We start from the raw sequence: 20,387 nt of genomic DNA on the forward strand, positions 1-20,387 counted from the left end.
AATTAAAAAGTTCAGTGTACAAACAAATATTTTGCATTTCTTTTGACTTCTTATTGTAGTTAAATAATTGTATTCAATTATTTTAATGGATGATCTAATATACCTACTGAAGCGAAATATTGTTTAGCAAATATACTTGGTCAACCAGATCTTGACAGTAGAAAAAGGCGGCAAATTTGAAAAATGTAGGCGCGAAGGGATATCGTCCCATAGAAAATTTGAATTTCGCGCCTTTTTTTACTGACAAGATTTGGTTGACCAGCTATAACTAAAAATTATGTAAAATAAGTAAAATAACTGACAGTCGATACTCTAGTACTCGTATTTATAAAAGTTTGATTGTTTTTTTATAATGATTTAAAAAGTAAGAGTCTACAATAATGATCATAATGTGCAATGCAACATATAATACATACTTATTATTAACGCACAATTTAGTCGTGGTTTTATTCTGAAACTTGTATAGTATGTATGTCGGCGGCCGATCGTAAGATCAAGCAGATCGTAATGTTCCTGTGTAATGTTTTGACGATAGTGACATTAAATCAATATAGGTAGGATAGGTTCGTTAGGTTGCTTTAGATGTCCGAAGGGCAAACTGCCCAGAAATAGGAGCCCCGCGTAGCGGGGCTCCGTCGACTCAGGGAACGGGTCAAAGATCTTCACGTTTCACGATATGCCTAGGAATTTCACGATATGCCTGATCGATCGGCCGCCGACATGTATAATAAACTGGATACTTTGACGAATGCTAATCATAGTTATGATCTGGGTATAACAATTTTTAAATAATAGTATAAGTAGGATCTACACAATACCTAATTTATATTTCTAAAGATACATAATAACTTATTTCGTTGTTTATTAAGTGTTTAACATAATAAAGTACAATTTTAATAAACGTTGTAATAAATGCTTAATTTATTTTGTTTTATTTAGGTATCTCTCTATTATCTATTACTTCATTTCAATTTTCTAAGACGTTAGTTACGCGCATAAATTCATATAGAGTCTGTGTGGAAAGAGTCTTAGAATGTATGGGCTCGGATTACATTCCGCGACTCTTCCCTTTCCGCACGGACTCTACCTAGGTATTTCATTCCTGAAACCTAACGAACTCGTAGGTATTCATTATAAGACGAGTATTGACAGTATTGAAACTATTTGCAATAATTGATGCAGACCAGTATGCAGACTTATTTGTAAAAACATCAATACTTAAGAAAGAAACCTTCAATGAAATTAAAATAAAAGCTCTTTATTTTCAAATCGCACTTAAATTGGTTTATCGGTTTGGAATTTACGACGCCTCAGAAACACAGATACACATCATATTAAACTAAAAATGACACCTGTACAAAAAGCCTCGGGTTTACACAAATTCGGCTCGAAGGACCACTTCATTCGCAACAGTCTAAAATACGCACACGTGGTTTGGAATTGTCGCATGACAGAACTTTTAAATGTAGTATTTAAGGTAAGTTCAGACTTGTTCATTTTAAATTATTTATTAGTATTTTTAGGGTTTATTTAATTTTATGCTTATTTTAATCCTGATTATATGTATAATTCTTGTTATATAGGTACCTACCATCAAGGTAAGTAATGCTTAGAAAGTAATACGTAATACCAATTGTTAATTATTTGCCAATTAGTACGAACGATCACACCATCACATAATTATATCTGGTAAACTTTGACATGGGTTCATATAAACGTAACGATATAATTTTTAAGAAAAAAAAACCGACTTCTATGCGGCCCGGTGAAAGATTATTGTAAATGGTGCGTTATCTAGAAAAGGAAGCATTTCGTTTCTGTAAGGCTCGCAGTTCTAACCTAACCTAACCCACTTTTGTTCGGTTCTGTGAGGATAGCAGTTCAAACCTAACCTAACCCACTTAACGGCGCATGCGGTGCGGTGTACGGGGGTTTGAGCGGGAGGGGTTTGGCCTCATCATACTTTATACCTACATTTTATGGTAGGTAATCATAGTAGTTTATTTAGTTTAGGTATCATAGTGGTTTTCCGGGTCAAGGTCCGGGTCTGTGTCCGAGTCCGGGTTCGAGTCCGGGTCTAGTCCAGGTCCGAGTCCGAATCCGAGTCCAGGTCCGGGTCCGGGTCCGAACAGGATCCGGGTACGAGTCCGGATCTGGATCCGAGTCCGGGTCCCAGTCCAAGTCAAAGTCGAAATTCGAAATCACCAAACATGTACTATGCGTCGTTGAAGAGTTCTGTTGTGATCATCATCAGCAGTTCCAGTTCATCAAATGCGACAGTTTTTAATGTTAATGCTTTATTTTATGATGAAAATACAAAAAATTCTATACGTGTGCCTTTAAGATTTGAGGAGTTCCCTCGATTTCTCATGGATCCCATGTTCAGAACTTGAGCGTGACATAAATATGGCTTAAAAACCTAACTTGCTTAACAAACATAAAGAAAAGAAAAAAATCGCCAAACGCGAGCTATGCGTCATTAAAGAGTTTCGTTCTGGTCATCATCAGCAGTTACACTTCCTCAAATGTTACTTTTTAAATGTATATGCTTGATTTGTTGATTAAAACACAACAATCACTATATGTATGCCTTTAAGATTTGAGGAGTTCCCTCGATTCCTTATGGATCTCATCATCAGAACTCGAGCTTGACAGAAATGTGGCTTAAAAACTAAACTTGCTTAACAAACATAACGAAGAGGACAAATCGCCAAACGTGAACTATGGGTCGTTGAAGAGTTCTGTTCTGATATCATCAGCAGTTCCACTTCATCAAATGCGACAGTTTTTAATAAAAATGCTTGATTTTCTGATGAAAATACAAAAATCTCTATACGCACACCTTTAAGATTTGAGGAGTTCCCTCGATTCCTCATGGATCCCATCATCAGAACTCGAGCTTGACAAAAATGTGGCTTAAAAACTTAACTTGCTTAACAAACATAACGAAGAGGACAAATCGCCAAACGTGAACTATGCGTCGTTGAAGAGTTCTGTTCCGATCATCATCAGCAGTTCCACTTCATCAAATGTCACGTTTCTGAATGTATATGCTTGATTTGTTGATAAAAACACAAAAATCACTATATGTATGCCTTTAAGATTTGAGGAGTTCCCTCGATTCCTCATGGATCCCATCATGAGAACTGGGTTTTGACAAAAACGGGACCAATCTGTATGCATATACATACAATCAAAAAAAGAATTTTCAAAATCGGTCCAGTAATGACGGAGATATGGAGTAACAAACATAAAAAAAAATAAAAAAATAAAAAAAACATACAACCGAATTGATAACCTCCTTCTTTGAGATTTGGAAGTCGGTTAAAAATGGTTGACATTAACATTAACATTCAGCAGCAAAACACCATAAAACTATTTAACATCTCATCTACCACTTTTAACTTGTTTGTGCGTATCAGAATTATCTCGCGTTTACATTATCATCGTAGATACGGTCAGCCAAGAAAGTGGTCTACCACTTTTCGACTCTATCAATCAGATGATACAGTCGAAAAGTGGTAGACCACTTTCTTGGGTGACTGTACCGCTCCCGGCTCAGTAAGTCAGTACGGAGAGCGGTGTCCGCGGCCGTGGTAGTGTTGATTTGGCTATTGATTCTATTAAGAGTGCTATTACATTTCGGGGATGAGCGAGTTTAGGTATTTTACGCGCTGCGGCAGGCCCCGCGATCTCAGGTCGCCGAACCCTTCCACCGCATTTTCCCTCGGTCGCACTACAATGATGGATTAAACATTCTTGATCCGAACGTGAAGCACATTGAAATCAATCATAACAACACTAACTGTACTTTAATATCAAAGTCCTAAAAATGTTATTTGGTACGAAAATACTAAATCCAGTGCAAATATACATACTTATGTAGGTCATTATTACTAGAAAGAAATTATACGTACTTACTTAGGTACTCGCTTATTTTTTGGTTCAGGCGGAGTATGTCACTTTCTTAGGACGTCACATTCTGAGTTTGTCACTTTCTGACTTTGTCACTTTCTGAGATCGTCACATTCTGAGTTCGTCACTTTCTGACTTTGTCACTTTCTGAGATCGTCACATTCTGAGTACGACACTTTCTGAGGACGTCACTTTCTGAGGACGTCACTTTCTGAGTTCGTCACTTTTTTAGCATAGGTACGATTTAACAGTATAATATACCTGCACAAAAGATGTATACTGCCAGCAACCAGATTAGCTGTTCGACATACGGTCGCTTTTATATCCTACATACCAATACCAATCTCTGTTTGCCTTACGCCTGACTGGTAGAGAATTCCATTTGGCAAAACGTCCTATGTGTCGTGCAATAAAGTGAAAATAGAGAAATAAATAATAATAAAAAACAATGTAATTATGTTTCAATCAGAGTATTTAATTCAGAATAAGTACCTACTTAGAAACTACAAGCACCAAAACATTTAGCCACAGATTGGAGTTAGGCCGGCAACAGCTTCGATTCAATACACATATGTTTCGCACAGTAGGAACCATGATTTTATCATTCGCCGCTGTGATTATCTCTCACGACCGCGCGTCATCGCTAATATTAGAGTCGTTTTCAAAAAATTGCCAAAAAATTATAGTAGAATTTCATAAACACTAATGTATACCATCAGTATAAGCAAACGCTGTAGATTGCTTGAGTATGAAAATGACTTCGATATTAAGTAGAATTTCGTAGGAATTGACACTTGTTTCGGAGAGAAAATTGAGTTTGTTTTTCTTCGATTTTCTCTTTCTCAAAGGTATTTAGGAAAAATGTCAAAAGTAATTCCTAATGTACAGGGTATTAGTAATACAAAATAGCCAGCTTTACCAGAGTAAACTTCTCAACATTTACAAATACGAGCTCACAATTTAGTGCTTCACGTGGTTTTTCGGAAACAACCATCAGAAAAAAAATCATTACTAATTTAATAAGCCCTTTTTCCAATATTTAAAAAGTAATTCCTAAAGATAAGAAGACGCTTTTACCGTAACAAGTACTCATTGTTTCTAATAATGACCCTAAAGTACTGAATGTCATCGAGGAATATCATCAATTTTGCATTATTTTGACTTTTCTTGTTGGAGCGCTCTTAACAAAATGGAGATTTCTTTTAAAAATAAGCGAGTTCTAGTTACAGGCGCCGGTCAAGGTAATTATGTTTTATCCATGATTTATTTTACAGTAGCTAATGTCTAAAAGTTTAAAATAAGCGACTGATAAAAACATGAAATACGCGAATAACGAACGATATGTATAGTACCTAATTGTGTATGCTAACGGCGGGACAACTATCTCGATAATATGTGATAACTAGTTGCAGTGTCCAGTGCCTTGCAGTTTATTTCTTAGGTACCGTAAAATGGGGTGAGTAGGGTCAAAACTGAAATTTAAACCTCGATAACATTTTACTTTTACATATGAAAACTGAATAGTGTATATAATAAGTGTTCCGGACGTTTGTATTTTAGTTTTTATTTTATTTTGGGTAGCTCCATTTAATAACTTTGACGATAAAGAGGAAAACCCACCTCACCCCGTAGTGCCTCGTATTTGGGGTAAGAGGGGTTTTCATACAAAGGTGATTTTGGAAGATTGTTGCATCGTTTTTTTTTTTTATTATGCGTATTACTATAGCTCCATTTTAAATTGGAATACATTATTTTTGTAGCAGTAGCCTTAAAATCCCTTCTCACCCCCCTCTCAAACCTTCTCTCCCCATTCATAACCCACCTCTCCCCGCGAAACCTACTCACCCCGTTTTACGGTACTTAATCTTTATTTCATATGCATTTTTAGTTTGGCTTAGCCATGACCAGTTAAAATGATGTGTGAAAGATAGCATGGTAGGGTCGATAAAATTAACATAAAATAGGTATTTCAAAAACTCTAAGTATAGCTTTAGACTTAGACCAGGCTAACTTGGCAGTAATTTTGATAGCACAGACTTGCCAACTTGGTCTACTTCAAAGAATACAATACTCACTAGTCTAACCCTATCTGTGTACTGTTGTAGAGCTCGTTTAATCTAACTTGTCTTCACTGACTTTGACGGAACAAATTGAAAGAGTTCCACATTATCATACGTTCTTAAGAATTTGACGTTTAAAGGTGACAGTACCATACTTCATCACTGCAAAGTCTGTGCAGATTGCAGAGTTAACTTGGTCTGTCATTAACTTTTAAATCTTTAGGTATCGGTAGAGGCATGGCCATCGAGTTATGGCGCGCCGGTGCCGAAGTGGTAGCCATCTCCCGCACAAAGTCCTATCTGGACTCTCTCCAGAAGGAGTACCCCTCCATCAGGACCGTGGCCTTGGATTTAGCCGACTGGGAGCAGACTCGGAAGGTGCTGGAAACTCTGGGCCACTTCGACTGTCTGGTGAACAACGCGGCGCTCGGACTCACAGAGGACTTCCTTACCACTACTCCTGAGAATTTCGACCTGTTAGTACACCTTGTACTTATTTAACTTTAGCAGCTATATACGTGTAAGTAGGTAGCTACTCTACTTTTGTAGATCTTGAGTGCCAATACATTTTTATGAATTGCTTGTAGACATCACCATTATGTACCTAAATATGTTAAGATAAAAGGATAATGAAGTAGGTAGGTAGGTACCTACTTACTTACCTACTAGACATTATGGTTGTAACATGATTTACCAGTCGCCTAGGGTATTCAAGGCAACGACTTAATGTATTAGGTATACCATAGAGAAATATATAGTAAGACAAGAGTGCTCACTCCATACATCAGTTAGACTATTAATTTCAGTGTCTACATCTAGCATCGAGTAGCGGAACTATCAGTACTGCTACTTGACAATAGATGTAGCACCGACCGGAAAGTCTTATCTCAACAGCATAAGACTTTCCGGTCGGTGCTACATCTATTATCAAGAAGCAGTACTGATAGTTCCGCTACTCGATGCTAGATGCTAATAGTCTTTTTGGTACTAAAACTGATGTATGGAGTGAGCAATCTATGTATTTTTTTCTCTATGGGTAAGTATACGTAGAGATAATCGTCCTTGAAGCATTTACTTAAAATAGGTAGGTACACCTGGATATATTGTTGTTAACAGTTGTTCTGACCGGTTTATCAAGGTGGACTATTTTTAACCGCATATTTTTTCTTATCAAAACATTAATTACTTATTATTATTCTAGTATTTTTGCAAGTACCAACGCTTTTTTACAAACAATAGGTAAAATAGGTAGGTACTTAGTAGGTAGGTTGGTAGGTACCAACTAGTTATATCTATGCACGCCTTAGGAAACCTAACCAACACAACTCAAGGCTTCTACAGAATAGAATAGAATATAATTCTTTATTGCGAAACCATGGTACATTAATAGTTGTTACAGTAAAAAAATGCGAGAACACATGGCACTCTGTTAGGGCATTGTAAATGAATCTTACAACTAGTTAGTTTATGAACATTAGGAGTGTACATAAAATGTAAATTCCTAATTAAATGTAAACAACATTGTCTTAATTTATTTCTACTAACAATTAAATAGTCGTACCTAAATTATTATTTATAACGGCATGCGACTTTACGCATAGGATAGTCGTGCTAGCCCTGCCGGTGAAACTTCTTTACATTTACTGTAGATATTCTTCTTCTTCTTGTTCCTCACGTTGTTCCGGTTGTTTACAGACTGTATAATTAAACCTATTTTAATGTATTTTTTCCAGCCTAATGAACGTGAATGTAAAATCCGTCTTAAATGTGAGCCAAGTGGTCGCAAAGAAAATGATAGATGCTAAAACTGGTGGTTCCATAGTCAACATTTCCTCACAAGCGTCCAAAGTAAGCATTCCCATACTTCTTAATTATGATGTTAGTTTAAGAGGAAATCACGTGACCACTTCTCCATCCATACAATACATTATTATGACGACAGCTTGTCCTTACAAACGTTGTGCCTTATTTTCCTTACGCACAACGCTAATAATTATGTATTCAAGGGCCACCCCAACAGTACAGCCCTTAGAACACGTCTACCTCCGCCATCTTAACGATTTCCTTCCCGCGTTAATAAATAATAGCCATAAATCCTGACATACATTTTATCTCTTCGGATTATCCACTTAGCACCTTATCTTATCAACTACTCGACTCAATAACCTATTACGTGTATTACATCAACAGGCAGCTCTTTGGGGGCACGTAACATACAGCGCGACCAAGGGCGCCATAGACGCGATGACTCGAGTCATGGCTCTCGAGCTGGGCCCTCACAACATCCGCGTCAACGCAGTCAACCCTACGGTCATTATGACGGAGATGGGACGTCTTGGTTGGTCCGACCCGCAGAAGGCTGAAGGCATGCTCTCGAAGATACCACTTGGAAGGTTCTTAATCAAATTTAATAGCTAGTATTGGTCTAGCGAGGGTAGCTAGTATGGTGGAGGAAAATAGCAGCAAATAAATTAAATATGCATATAAAAAAAAATTACACCAATTCTACTAGCATGAATAAAGCCGTGGAGGTATAGGAGACACGATATTTTTTGGCAAAGACGGTAAATTCACGCTATAGTGCCTTGTCTAAAATAAAGTTGATGATGATACCTTTGGGAATTTAATTCTTAGGAAGTGATTGCAGCCACCATTCTTGCTTTGGAAGTGCTGGAATGAATGTGACAATCCATATCAAAAGGGACCTTCTGGTGGTCGGCAATTACGTCGCATAGTACCGCGTTATTGGCGCGCCGCTAGGCGTAAGGGCCGACCGTCATATCATAAGGCTCCTTTTTAATGGATTGTCACAAATATCCCAGTGTTTTTCCATTAATGAAGACTTTCAGGAGTAGGTAGTTTAATTCAAATCGAAGTAAGTATTATAGTTTCTAATGATATGATAACGTACCTTTGTAGATTCGGCGAGGTGTCAGAGGTAGTCAACGCGGTGTGCTTCCTCTTGAGCGACAAGGCCAGCATGATAAACGGCGTCGAGCTGCCCATCGATGGAGGATTCTTAGCATGTTAGAGCATTGTGTACTTTGTATAATTGTCTTGTATTTATTGTATAAATGAAAATTGTTACAAATGGTTTAATTTGATTACATGATTAATTTCATGAGTGCTGTAAGACTATTTAATTTTCACTTCAGCAGCTCGAACAAGGGTACTTTGATACTTAAAAACAGTGAGCAAAATCGCATTTTGCTCACTGAGTGAAACAAAATGAACAAAATGCGATATTTCACACTCAGTGAGCAAAATACGATTTTGCTCACTGTTTTTAAGTAGCAAAGTACCCTTGTTCGAGCTGCTGAGGTGAAAACTTAATTGTTGGTATATCTTAAGAAAACATGAGTGAATAGGTAAAAAAAAAAAAAAAAAAAAAAAAAATACAAAAAAAAAAAAAGGAATACATTTTTCGAGTTCTCTAATATGTTCTCACTGCTGAGGTGAAAAGTTTTGTGAACTACACGACATCAAAGTTATTTACATCTCGTGCGCTTTTGAGTCCCTTACTACGCTCAAGATTCTAAATTAGATTCACTCGCTACGCTCGTGAATCTAGTATAGAATCTTTCGCTTGCACGGGACTCAAAATAAGCACTCGAAGAAATATCAAACTTTGATCTCTTGTTGTACAAATAACTATTTCCTTTCCATACTATAAAATATTACACCTTGGCAAGGCAATACAAGTCGGGACAAAATGGTGGAGGTGCTGGGATTCAAGTGCTTACGCATCGTATGCGCTAGCCACAGAACCAAGGTGTCATTTTGTCGCAACAATACATGCACAACTATAGCTGGTCAACCAAATCTTGTCAGGAAAAAAAGGCGCGAAGTTCAAATTTTCTATGGGACGATATCCCTTCGCGCTTACATTTTTCAAATTTGCCGCCTTTTTCTACTGTCAAGATCTGGTTGACCAAGTATATAGTCTGCCAAGCCATTTCCGTCAATAGATAAAAGCGGCAAATTAAAAAAAAATTGTAGCGTTTTTCTACTGATACTTTTGTTTGACAGGTATATATATATATATATATATATATATATATATATATATAGTTTGTCAAAGGACTGTCTCATTTCAAACATAGACAGAAAGAATTATACTATATTTGTATAGCTGGTCAAGCAAATCTTGTCAGTAAAAAAAGGCGCGAAATTTAAATTTTCTATGGGGCGATATCCCTTCGCGCCTACATTTTTCAAATTTGCCGCCTTTTTCTACTGGCAAGATCTGCTTGACCCGCATAAACGCTTTGACAATAATAAAGTATGACACAAATTGCAACAGTAAAAAGAGAATGTACCTAATCTAAGTTCCCGCCAATTTTTTGCTTACACACCAGCTCTGCCTCACCCGTCTGTTCTGTAAACAACTAATGTGTGCACTGCGCTTTATTTAGGTTAAGCCTCCTCTGCGAAATCGACTCCACGCACGCGTTCGCGGCTTCGCGCCGCGATTCGCGCACGAGTGTGGAGGGGGGTTTAGCCAATGTCATTATAATGTCATTCAATATTTGATTTGACTTGACACTGACAGCCTGACGAAATACTACCATCTATGGCCTGACGTATGTTGTGTCGTGGTCGTGAGGCAGCCGTCGTATTATCAAAACACTGCATTTAGTGAAATATTCTATACTTGCGCTTATTAAGAGCGGTCCTCATTAGTGTGTGCTGTGATTTGCTTGTACATTAAAACTAAATATCAAAATGGAATTAACCTTTAAGGGAAAAAGAATTTTAGTAACCGGTGCTGGACAAGGTTAGTTCGTACCATACGTGAATTATTTAATTAAACGTGTACAACTATATAGCATGTGTAACATAATACCTATGCCATAATGAACATGTTTGCAGGTATTGGAAAGGGTATAGCGATAGAATTATGGCGTGCGGGAGCTAATATAGTTGCAGTATCACGAACTAGAGCTCATTTGGAGAAGCTGCAAGGAGAATATCCGTCCATTGATATCGTGGAGTTGGACGTCGCGGATTGGGAAAGAACTAGAACGGTTATAGATTCTCTTGGTCCTTTTGATGCTCTGGTTAATAATGCCGCTATTGCTATATGCGAGCCATTCTTAGAATGCTCCCCAAAGGATTTCGACAAGTAAGTACCATGATATTTCCATCAACACGGACAACGTGTTATCGTTCCTCACGGAAGGAAGAACTGTATCAGTTATGTAAACTACAAGCTATAATGTAAGTGTTTTCAATTCAACACTAATAATGTTTTATTTGGGGTAGTTGCATTACAAGATACATTATGCAATTCAATAAGTATTGTTATGTACAGTAACCTGCCTTAACTTCTGTATATATGTCGGCGGCCAATCATATTAATGTTGGTTTAATGTCACAATCGTCAAAACATTACACAGGAACATTACGATCTGCCTGATCTTACGATCGGCCGGCGACAAAGACATACAGACACTATGAAAATTAAGTGTCCAATATTAGGGGACTAACCACCTTAAGGCAATTTACCCTAGTCATATTAGTATGAAAAAATAAAACATTTATTTTTGCCCCACATGCCAGTAATAGTAATGCTTGTTTATTTGAGTGGTTGTTACTATCTGCTTTTTAAAAATGATATTTAATTGACTTTTGTTACAGGACATTTGATATAAATGTAAAAGCTGTACTCAATGTTAGCCAAATAGTTGCAAAGAAAATGATTGAAAATAACATCCATGGGAGCATTGTTAATATTTCTTCCCAGGCCTCTAAGGTTAGTATTACAGCAGAGTTACAGACTCTATTATCTTTTTCTAGAAGGCAGTCTTCTTTGCTTCGTTGCACATTTGTACAACATGCAGCAGGTCCATTACCATCTTAATTTTAAATGTTCTAATATTCTTATATTCTACTGCCTACAAGTACAACAAAGAATGTGCCTACACTTATCTAATGATTTCCATATAATTTTTTTTTAATAACACCATGTTTCAATATAAGGCATAATTAAGAGATTTATCTACAGAAATATCATCATCAATCTTAACATCCATCCATCATTTCCATCTTTCATGTTAAATTTACTTTACTTCTTAATTACCTAAAGTTGTAAAAGATAAGATTATGTGTATTGATTGTAATATACTATTATGCATTACATATATTATCCTTATCTATTACTCAAATCATAAACTGCTTGATATTGAAATCAAACATTATGTATATGTCTCCTGACTTGTAAACATTTTATATCTTAATCCTTATAAATCTTATAATCAATTCATTTTCAGGCTGCCCTAAAAGATCATGCAATCTACAGTGCCTCAAAAGCTGCTCTAGATGCTCTAACCAGAGCCATGGCCCTGGAACTGGGTCCCAAGGGAATCCGAGTGAATGCGGTCAACCCAACGGTCATCATGACTGACATGGCTAAAGTGGGTTGGTCTGACCCTGCTAAAGCGGCTGAGATGATATCCAAAATTCCTTTGGGAAGGTATTTACTATTCTTATATGTATTTGTATATAAAATAAATGTAATATGATTATTTTATGTAGTAAATCAATCCTATTCCAATATTTTGAAATTAATACAGAACAAAAACAACTATCATAAATGATTAGGAATCGTCTTCCTATTCTGTGTTTAAAATGTTTCGTATTGAGTACTATAGGTACATTTTCTGAAAACTTTGTTTCGCAACACTGTTTATTAAAAGAAATATTTATGTTGAATATGTACCCTAACTTTAACTATGTGTTTTTTTTCCAGATTTGGTGAAGTTTCGGAAGTTGTGAATGCAGTAGTGTTTCTCCTAAGCGACAGATCTAGTATGATAAACGGTGTTGAATTGCCTATTGACGGTGGGTTCTTGGCCACATAAGCCCTGCTAAGTTTACCAGTTTCCAGCCAGATAATTACATATATTAGGTACCAAAGATATATCTTAATGGGTATTTGCTTAATGGGTATACCCATTAAGCAAATATTTTATAATTGTTGCCATATTGCATTGTTTCCTAAAGGCTTGTGATAATGAACTAAAGAAGAAATCATACATTATGTAGGCAAATAAGTTTTGGACTAGCAGTTGTGTAGGCAAACACCAAATTTATTACATAACCAAATTTAAAACTGCTTATCTTATGATGTTATGAATACACCTCAATCATATCATTTCACATAAGAATGAAGTGACTTTTGTATATTATAAAATTTAATAAGAATGTACCTAATTCCTTTTTTTATGACATAAATATATATTTGTCAGGTATAATGTGTTGTATTAAATCTAAATTCCCAGTTTCCTACTTATTCATTTTTTTTTAAATAACGTAAGTCATTTTACTGTCTCATTTTAAAGATCTTACGAGTATACAGACTTACCAATAGCTTAAACAATATGATATAATTATCATATAAAGGTAGGCATAATACATATATTATAAGCAATAAATGTGTGTGTGTCAACAGACTGACTGGGACAACACTACAGAGCAAAATAGTTGATCCACTCATATTATAATTTTATTAGGTAGTCCTAAATGTGCAAGCAAAGCAAGGGACTATTTAGTTAGCAATTGTTAAAGCGTAATATGAGATCTTATATAGTTTCTTTGAAATTAGTTTTTGAACTGTTTGTTTTTTTTTTATCTTTATACTTTTTAAATAACCAAATAACAAGCAATAATAAAGTATGTGGATGTAACTTCGGTTACAATAACCAGGTTGATTTAACTACAATATCTGTATTCAAAATAATAATTTTAAGACCTAGTGATTGTATTTTGTGTTCATTGACTAAACTTAGGTACCTAACCAATAAGTTTAAAGACAGGTATTTTACACCGATTGTTCAATTGTAACATTGATTATAATTTTGTTAATAAATCCAAAAATCTATTTCGCAAAAGTGAGTTTTATTGTACAAACATCTTTAGAAGGTAAGAACATCCTTAGAACGAAATTAGAACATAATAATATATGTATAATCATATCAAAATTATATAGGTACATGTTAAATATTGCAAAAGCGGCTGGACATAAAATATTGAAATTTGGTAACAATTTAGGTCATATACATATCCTAAATTGGATTAAAATATCTAAAATAGGGTATTATTTATTTTGGGAATCATCCCCTATGAGGGTAATGGAGGTAAAAGGTTAGTATAGTTGGAGTAGCGCGGGGAAGGGCCGATTTAATGACATCTAAGAGCCTAAGAGGATATATCGACTACCGTAGGCTCAAACGGCGTAAGGGACAACATGGCGAAAATGAATTATGAACGCAGTTACACTTTGTAACTGCGTTCATAACTCATTTTTGCCATTTTGTCCCTTACGCCCTTTGAGCCTACGGTAATCGATATATATTATCGGGATGCTCGGGCAGAGGAGAGTATGTATCTCGAAAAAAGCAAATACCCATTCAGCTAAGGTCATCCTTCTTTGACACAATACTTGATTTGTGTGAAAGGTTACAGAATGTTATCGCGCATAATTATAAATGGTCCAGCAAGATAAACAGCTTATTTACATTATAATGATATTAATGATACTTATATCATTCTACTGAACTTATTCAGTAGATACCTACCTACTGTCACTACCTCGGTTATTTATTCTCAAGTGATGGATACATTCAAGGGAAAGAGGATTCTTGTGACTGGAGGTTCTCAAGGTAGAGTTGTGTACTTTAGAATAAGTTGCTATTAGAACTAATTACTTATATAATCCTATCTAGCGGATGCTCATCCCTACATCGTTTGTTTCAACACGTACCTAACTTCATTTGTTTTTTCATCATATACGAGTACCGGTAATAATTTATTTATTTTGTACTTGATCCCTAATCATCCTTACCGATAAGTGGTTCTATAGAATAATGGAAAAAAGTGTACTTTATTTCTTGCGCAGCAGGTTCGGTTTGTGCAAAGGACAATATATAATATACACGTTATGTTTAGATACTTTAGATAGGTACGAGACTGTCTTGGCAATCTTAGTATGGTTCAACATGAATCTTAGTATGGTTTATAGGTCGAACACAAAACCGGACTTCGTTCACTTCGTTACTCGTGTTTGGACGTGTCCTTCTAGCAATAAACACCTAAATAAAGTTCTGGATTTATTCCCCATACTTTCCAGGAATCGGAAAAGGCATTGTCATTGAACTATGGAGACTTGGCGCCAACGTAGTAACTATTTCAAATCAGCCCGACGAACTACACACGCTCAAGTCAGAATACCCCACAATTGAAACCGCGTATGTCGATCTATGCGACTGGGTCGCGACAAGGAAAGCCGTGGAGTCGCTCGGCGTATTCGATGGCTTGGTCAATAATGCTGGTGTTGCTATTATAGAGCCGTTTTTAGAATGCACACCTACTAGCTTCGATAGGTATAACTCTTTATATTATTTTATCAATACATAAAAGAAAAACTTAATCACAGACTTAATGTACCTAATGCTAAAAATATTTTCTACCTGAGTATGAATCAACCTAAGGACAAAACAATCAAAACATCTTTCATTCATTTTCAGGACGATGTCAATAAATGTTCGGGCCATTTTAAACGTTAGTCAAGTTGTAGCACAGAAAATGATACAACACAAAATAAAGGGCTCAATAGTTAACATATCATCGAAGGCTTCAATGGTGTGTACCTAATATTTAATTACATACTTATTATAGTTTAAATTATTAATAGGATTCTCTTTGGCAATCATTTGTAGGTAGCTGTGTTAGAAATGCTTGTTACCACTTACTATATAGTAACTACTGTAATTAGCAAGCAAAAGGATGCTCTTGAGGGGGCGATTGCGATCTAACTGTATCCGCAAGGGCCCCCGAAATAATAAGATAAGATACCTAACCTACTAATTGTTGTTTCATTATAAATAGGTAATTTATTTATAAAACACAGGCAGCCCTGCCAAACCACGTCGCCTACTGCGCTTCAAAGAGCGCCGTCGACTCAATGACGCGTGTGATGTCCCTGGAGCTGGGTCAGCACGGGATCCGCGTGAACACAGTCAACCCTACCGCGGTGATGTCGGAGCTCGGGCGCCGCGTGTGGGCCGACCCTGTCAAGGCGGGCAACTTGCTCGCTAAGATACCTTTGGGAAGGTAATTTATGTTTGAAACTGGTAATGGTATCGGCTTATAAAAGCTTTCGTAGTATTGTTCTAACTTTTTTGATGAGAATAAGAATCTAATGCCAGAGGCAACGTTTCGTCAGTCTAATACTAATAAAGTAGTGCATAATATTGCAGACGCAAATTCGACAGCTAAACTAGATGGCGCTATATGTACCTAAATCTTGGAGGATATAATCAAACGGAGACGCCATGTCTGTAATTTTCTGTACAAAACAGTCTGCCGATTTTTGCGGGGGAGGGGAACGTCAAATGTATGCGTAACGTAAAAATAGCCATGTCAGATAAACGTCAGTCCATACATTGTGTATGACCGTTGGCCGCCTATTTTCGACAGAGGGGAAAGCCTGTTAATGGCTACTCCGTTTAGTTGTATCCTCCAAGACCTAAATGGATTAATCAAAAGCGCTTAATCTGCTGGTTACTGCATAATTAAAGGGACCTTACAGTGCCACCTACTTCAGCGGACATCTTTGAGACTACTATATTTTTAACAAGCTTTTATTAGGTCGACCTGTAACTATGTATGTAATGGAATCTAAGGTAACTAATTTAACCATCTTCCAAGGATCGTAGCGTCATGAAACTTTGCAGCTGTATGTAGTTCTGATGACAATACAATAATATAATACTGTCGAACTGATCTGATGATGGAGACAGGAGGTGGCCATAGGAAATCTGTGATGAAACAACGCAACCTAATTGTGTTAGGGGTTTTTAGAATTGTCTCGATGAGTATTTAGTTCTGTCGTAAGAAAAGTACAGTCAGCGATAAAAGCTTGTACCAAAAATTAAATTTTTGACAAAAACTTATTTTACGTGTCTTGTAGTCTGCCCAAGCTTAGGTACTCTGCAACTTTGCAATAACAAAGTGTGGTGTGTGATGATTCATTCATTCACCACACCACTGATGAACGTCAAATTTCTATAAAAAAAGTTTGTTATGAACAGAGATCGGACAAATTTGCGACATTGTTCGCAATAATGTGGACATGACTCCAAAATTGATTAAATAATTAATCATTTAATTAATTTCTTACCTGAGGTTTAATTTTGATTCCTAATCAATAAAAAACACAAAGATTTCTTATAATGTAAATTTATTAAAGAAATTAATCAGTATGTTTTCCAAATTTTCTGTAGGTCTCATTTTTTTATATCAATAATATATTTAAGTGCTATTTAATGACGAGGGAACAAAATTAAATCTCTAGTAAAAAAATTAATTAAAATAATTAAATGATTAATTATTTAATCAATTTCGGAGTCTTGTCCACATTACTGCGAGCAATGACGCCCATCTGTCCGATCTCTGGTTATGAATGTAATGATGACGTGACTAAAGTGTGGAAGCGTCATAAAGTCGGTACGGTGCAGAGCGTGGTTGCTATTATTACTATCTAGTATCTACGGTTTAATGAATACGGGAGTTAGTGTTATTGTTCTGTCCATAGGTTCGGCGAGGTGGAGGAGGTCGTGAATACAGTGTTGTTCCTGCTCAGCAGCCGAGCCACTATGATCACCGGCGTTCAGCTGCCGGTCGATGGAGGATTCTTAGCGACGTAAACAATAGCGACCAACTCAATTGACATAGACATAGACATAGAAAAGTTTTATTCAACATCACATGAAGTTGCAGAGTTAACAGATAGTGTAACACATTTTGAAATTGCATTTGAAATCAGACTCAATTGCCTATACATATGTACCTTGTTTTCGTACCAAATTGGTTATATTTGCTTTGATTAGTCTGTGCGGAAAGAGAAGATTCGTAGAATGTATGGGACCCAATACATTCCACGACTCTTCTCATTCCGAACAGACTATGTAATGCTGTTGCAAAATAAAAGAGTTTTATTATTATTTACTGTTTATTGTGCCAAAGGAATTAAATACATACTGGACATTGGAAACAATGCAAGCATAACAATTTATATAGGTATATGTAATGCATATGCTAAGCTATACAGGCTAGCATTATTTATGTATTTATAAAGAACAAAATACACGACATCGTACATATCATATATAAATTAAAGAAACACTCTGGTATACTCGAAAAAATATAATTGTTGTTACTAGTTTTAGATAGTGAATATTCAGTTCAAATAATTTGTTAAGAAGTTCGTGTTTATATTTTGTTATCTAAATGCGTCAGTACTAGATAAATCGCGTCGTATCGAGTCGTCGTTACATAATGTAGGTAATATGATTGCACAGTACTTCACATGCCGTTCAAATCGGCACCCATGCGAAGGTTCCTCACATGAGTGACACATATAAACAGTTGAGTCATTTTGCCCGTCAGATTTGCCTGTACGTTGCAAGACGACTTATTATTTTCTCAGTTATAATTATATTAATTTAACGGCGTTTTAGTTTCGTCTGAGCACTGCATTTCGCGGGCGTAAGCGATCGACAGATCATTACAATAACGAATATAAATCAATAATATTTACACGCAGCACGTAACAGGCTACTACACAGAATTAGACGCAATCAAAGGTATGTATACAATAACAGCAAAATAATTTGGAAGGCATTAATTATCGCTACAACAGTTATGTATTTACCACTATTACCTAAGATATTGTAAAAAACAGTGTGTCAGCTTATCTAAGTTTCTTATATTATTATATACAAAATTAAGTTCATATCTTTCGTCTGTTGGAACGCACTCTTACATAATGCGGGTGCAGCGGTGCCGTGATGTCACTGGAAATATACTTCTCTTATCTCACCAAAGACACGCTTTAACAAAATTAGACTTTAACGTCATAATAATAAAAGTTAGGGTCAACGTCTTGGTGAAATACAAGAACTACACGAGTTTTTCTATGAACTCTCCATACGCAGTACCAGTGTTGGCCGAAAGTTAATGCAAATTGAAAATGCTGGCCATTAACCATTATAAATTGAATCGTAAACTATAATCGTCCGATACGGTTTAAGGTTCAATTTATAATGGTTAATGGCCAACATTTTCAATTCGCATTAACTTTCGGCCAACACTGCGCAGTACATTCGGCATCGCCCTTGTTAATAAAATGGACAACAGATATCATGAACTAGTATATTAACATAAGAATTAGTAACACAATATCATAAAACTTATTTGGATATTTTATTCACGCACTTCTCGACTACAAAATATCTACGAAAAACATTGAGTTATGTTAAACTTTGGTACCGTTCGTAAACAATGAGAGATGGGTACCAAAGAATTAGCGTCAGGAATATATTCAATGTTTCAGTACACAACGGCTGACAAAAATACTTCATCGGCCCTCACAATTACGAGTACTGGAGTTTTTATTTGGCAGTGACAGATAGGTACCTCGTCAATGTGTCTCCCATTCACAGACCGTTTACCTAAATCAAAAATGCCAATACATACCCTGTCGTGTCTACTAAAATATACATGCAGCCAAAACGTGCAAAAGACAGTTCAAAGTAAAACCATTGGAGGGGTTAGGACTCGAAGTGCTCGTCATTAGGATATCCACTATACATAATGATTTTAAAACTAAACGCTTAATATCTTGAAACTTTTTTTTAACCCAACACAAGTCTAATTATAATATTTACACAAAATTGAACCTAATTCTCAGTCACATAAAAAGTGTGGTCCATTCCGGTTCACTCGTCTTTTCAGTATGATTAAATGATACATCCATCGCATGAACATACTGAGAGCGCACAATATCGTTTACACGCAGTTCTTATGATATATGTATTTACAATTTTCGTTCTATATATTGGCGGTGAGCGGAGTCTCTTGCTCGATGAAAATCTAACAAAAACCAGATTCATATTGCACAACTTACTTTAAATTAAAATTCTGCATATAAATTCTGTTCAATCCGCCTTTCAGTAGTTAATTGAAGAAGATTATCGTAAACAATTGTTATAGAGATGACAGTAGCACAGAATTGAATTGATGTAAATCAATAATTGTTTTATAAGGAAGTTTTGGATTAAGAAAGTAAGATGCGGTGAGATGAAAGTTGACTACAGTAAACTATTTGCTCGCCAGCGACGTAATGAGACCAGGGTGCGTAGACAAGATGCCAATCGTTCACGCTCCGTAGCGTAGCGTAGTTATCTCTATCACTCTTCCATATTAGTGCGACAGAGACAACGTTTGGTTCGCTGCCGAGCGTTAATGATTGGCATCTTGTTTTCGCACCCAGGTCAGTTGTATCCAATAAGAACGATGACATTGCGTTAATCTATCAGCTCCCAGCGGCTCATATTTGAGCCAGAACGC

At 36.2% G+C, this 20,387-nt stretch overlaps 3 protein-coding genes across 3 annotated transcripts; all 3 read left to right on the forward strand.

The window, feature by feature from the left end:
• Window positions 1-5,083: 5,083 nt before the first annotated feature.
• On the forward strand, window positions 5,084-9,045 carry LOC134650687 (L-xylulose reductase-like). The gene is made up of 5 exons (XM_063505620.1): window positions 5,084-5,156; window positions 6,199-6,451; window positions 7,709-7,823; window positions 8,166-8,368; window positions 8,895-9,045. Exons 1-5 carry the CDS (start codon window positions 5,105-5,107, stop codon window positions 9,004-9,006), a joined length of 735 nt encoding a protein of 244 aa, XP_063361690.1. The 5' UTR covers window positions 5,084-5,104; the 3' UTR covers window positions 9,007-9,045.
• Window positions 9,046-10,579: 1,534 nt separating this feature from the next.
• LOC134650688 (D-erythrulose reductase-like) lies at window positions 10,580-12,896 on the forward strand. The gene is made up of 5 exons (XM_063505621.1): window positions 10,580-10,752; window positions 10,848-11,100; window positions 11,616-11,730; window positions 12,248-12,450; window positions 12,727-12,896. The coding sequence occupies exons 1-5, from the start codon at window positions 10,701-10,703 to the stop codon at window positions 12,836-12,838; spliced, it is 735 nt and encodes a 244-aa protein (XP_063361691.1). The 5' UTR covers window positions 10,580-10,700; the 3' UTR covers window positions 12,839-12,896.
• Window positions 12,897-14,574: 1,678 nt separating this feature from the next.
• LOC134650690 (L-xylulose reductase-like) lies at window positions 14,575-17,683 on the forward strand. The gene is made up of 5 exons (XM_063505622.1): window positions 14,575-14,638; window positions 15,106-15,358; window positions 15,503-15,617; window positions 15,886-16,088; window positions 17,572-17,683. The coding sequence occupies exons 1-5, from the start codon at window positions 14,590-14,592 to the stop codon at window positions 17,681-17,683; spliced, it is 732 nt and encodes a 243-aa protein (XP_063361692.1). The 5' UTR covers window positions 14,575-14,589.
• The last annotated feature ends 2,704 nt before the right edge of the window (window positions 17,684-20,387 follow it).

The sequence above is a fragment of the Cydia amplana genome, chromosome 9 (genome assembly GCF_948474715.1).
Source record: "Cydia amplana chromosome 9, ilCydAmpl1.1, whole genome shotgun sequence".
NCBI classification, from domain to species: Eukaryota; Metazoa; Arthropoda; class Insecta; order Lepidoptera; family Tortricidae; genus Cydia; species Cydia amplana.

Bases quoted from the DNA above. Each gene is read 5' to 3' on its own strand.
- LOC134650690 (XM_063505622.1), top strand. From the start codon at position 14,590: ATGGATACATTCAAGGGAAAGAGGATTCTTGTGACTGGAGGTTCTCAA. The intron at 15,618-15,885 runs GTGTGTACCTAA...TATAAAACACAG, and splicing joins TATCATCGAAGGCTTCAATG to GCAGCCCTGCCAAACCACGT. The intron at 16,089-17,571 runs GTAATTTATGTT...TTCTGTCCATAG, and splicing joins GCTAAGATACCTTTGGGAAG to GTTCGGCGAGGTGGAGGAGG.
- LOC134650688 (XM_063505621.1), top strand. From the start codon at position 10,701: ATGGAATTAACCTTTAAGGGAAAAAGAATTTTAGTAACCGGTGCTGGA. The intron at 11,101-11,615 runs GTAAGTACCATG...CTTTTGTTACAG, and splicing joins TCCCCAAAGGATTTCGACAA to GACATTTGATATAAATGTAA. The intron at 12,451-12,726 runs GTATTTACTATT...TTTTTTTTCCAG, and splicing joins TCCAAAATTCCTTTGGGAAG to ATTTGGTGAAGTTTCGGAAG.
- LOC134650687 (XM_063505620.1), top strand. From the start codon at position 5,105: ATGGAGATTTCTTTTAAAAATAAGCGAGTTCTAGTTACAGGCGCCGGT. The intron at 5,157-6,198 runs GTAATTATGTTT...TTAAATCTTTAG, and splicing joins AGTTACAGGCGCCGGTCAAG to GTATCGGTAGAGGCATGGCC. The intron at 6,452-7,708 runs GTTAGTACACCT...TATTTTTTCCAG, and splicing joins ACTCCTGAGAATTTCGACCT to CCTAATGAACGTGAATGTAA.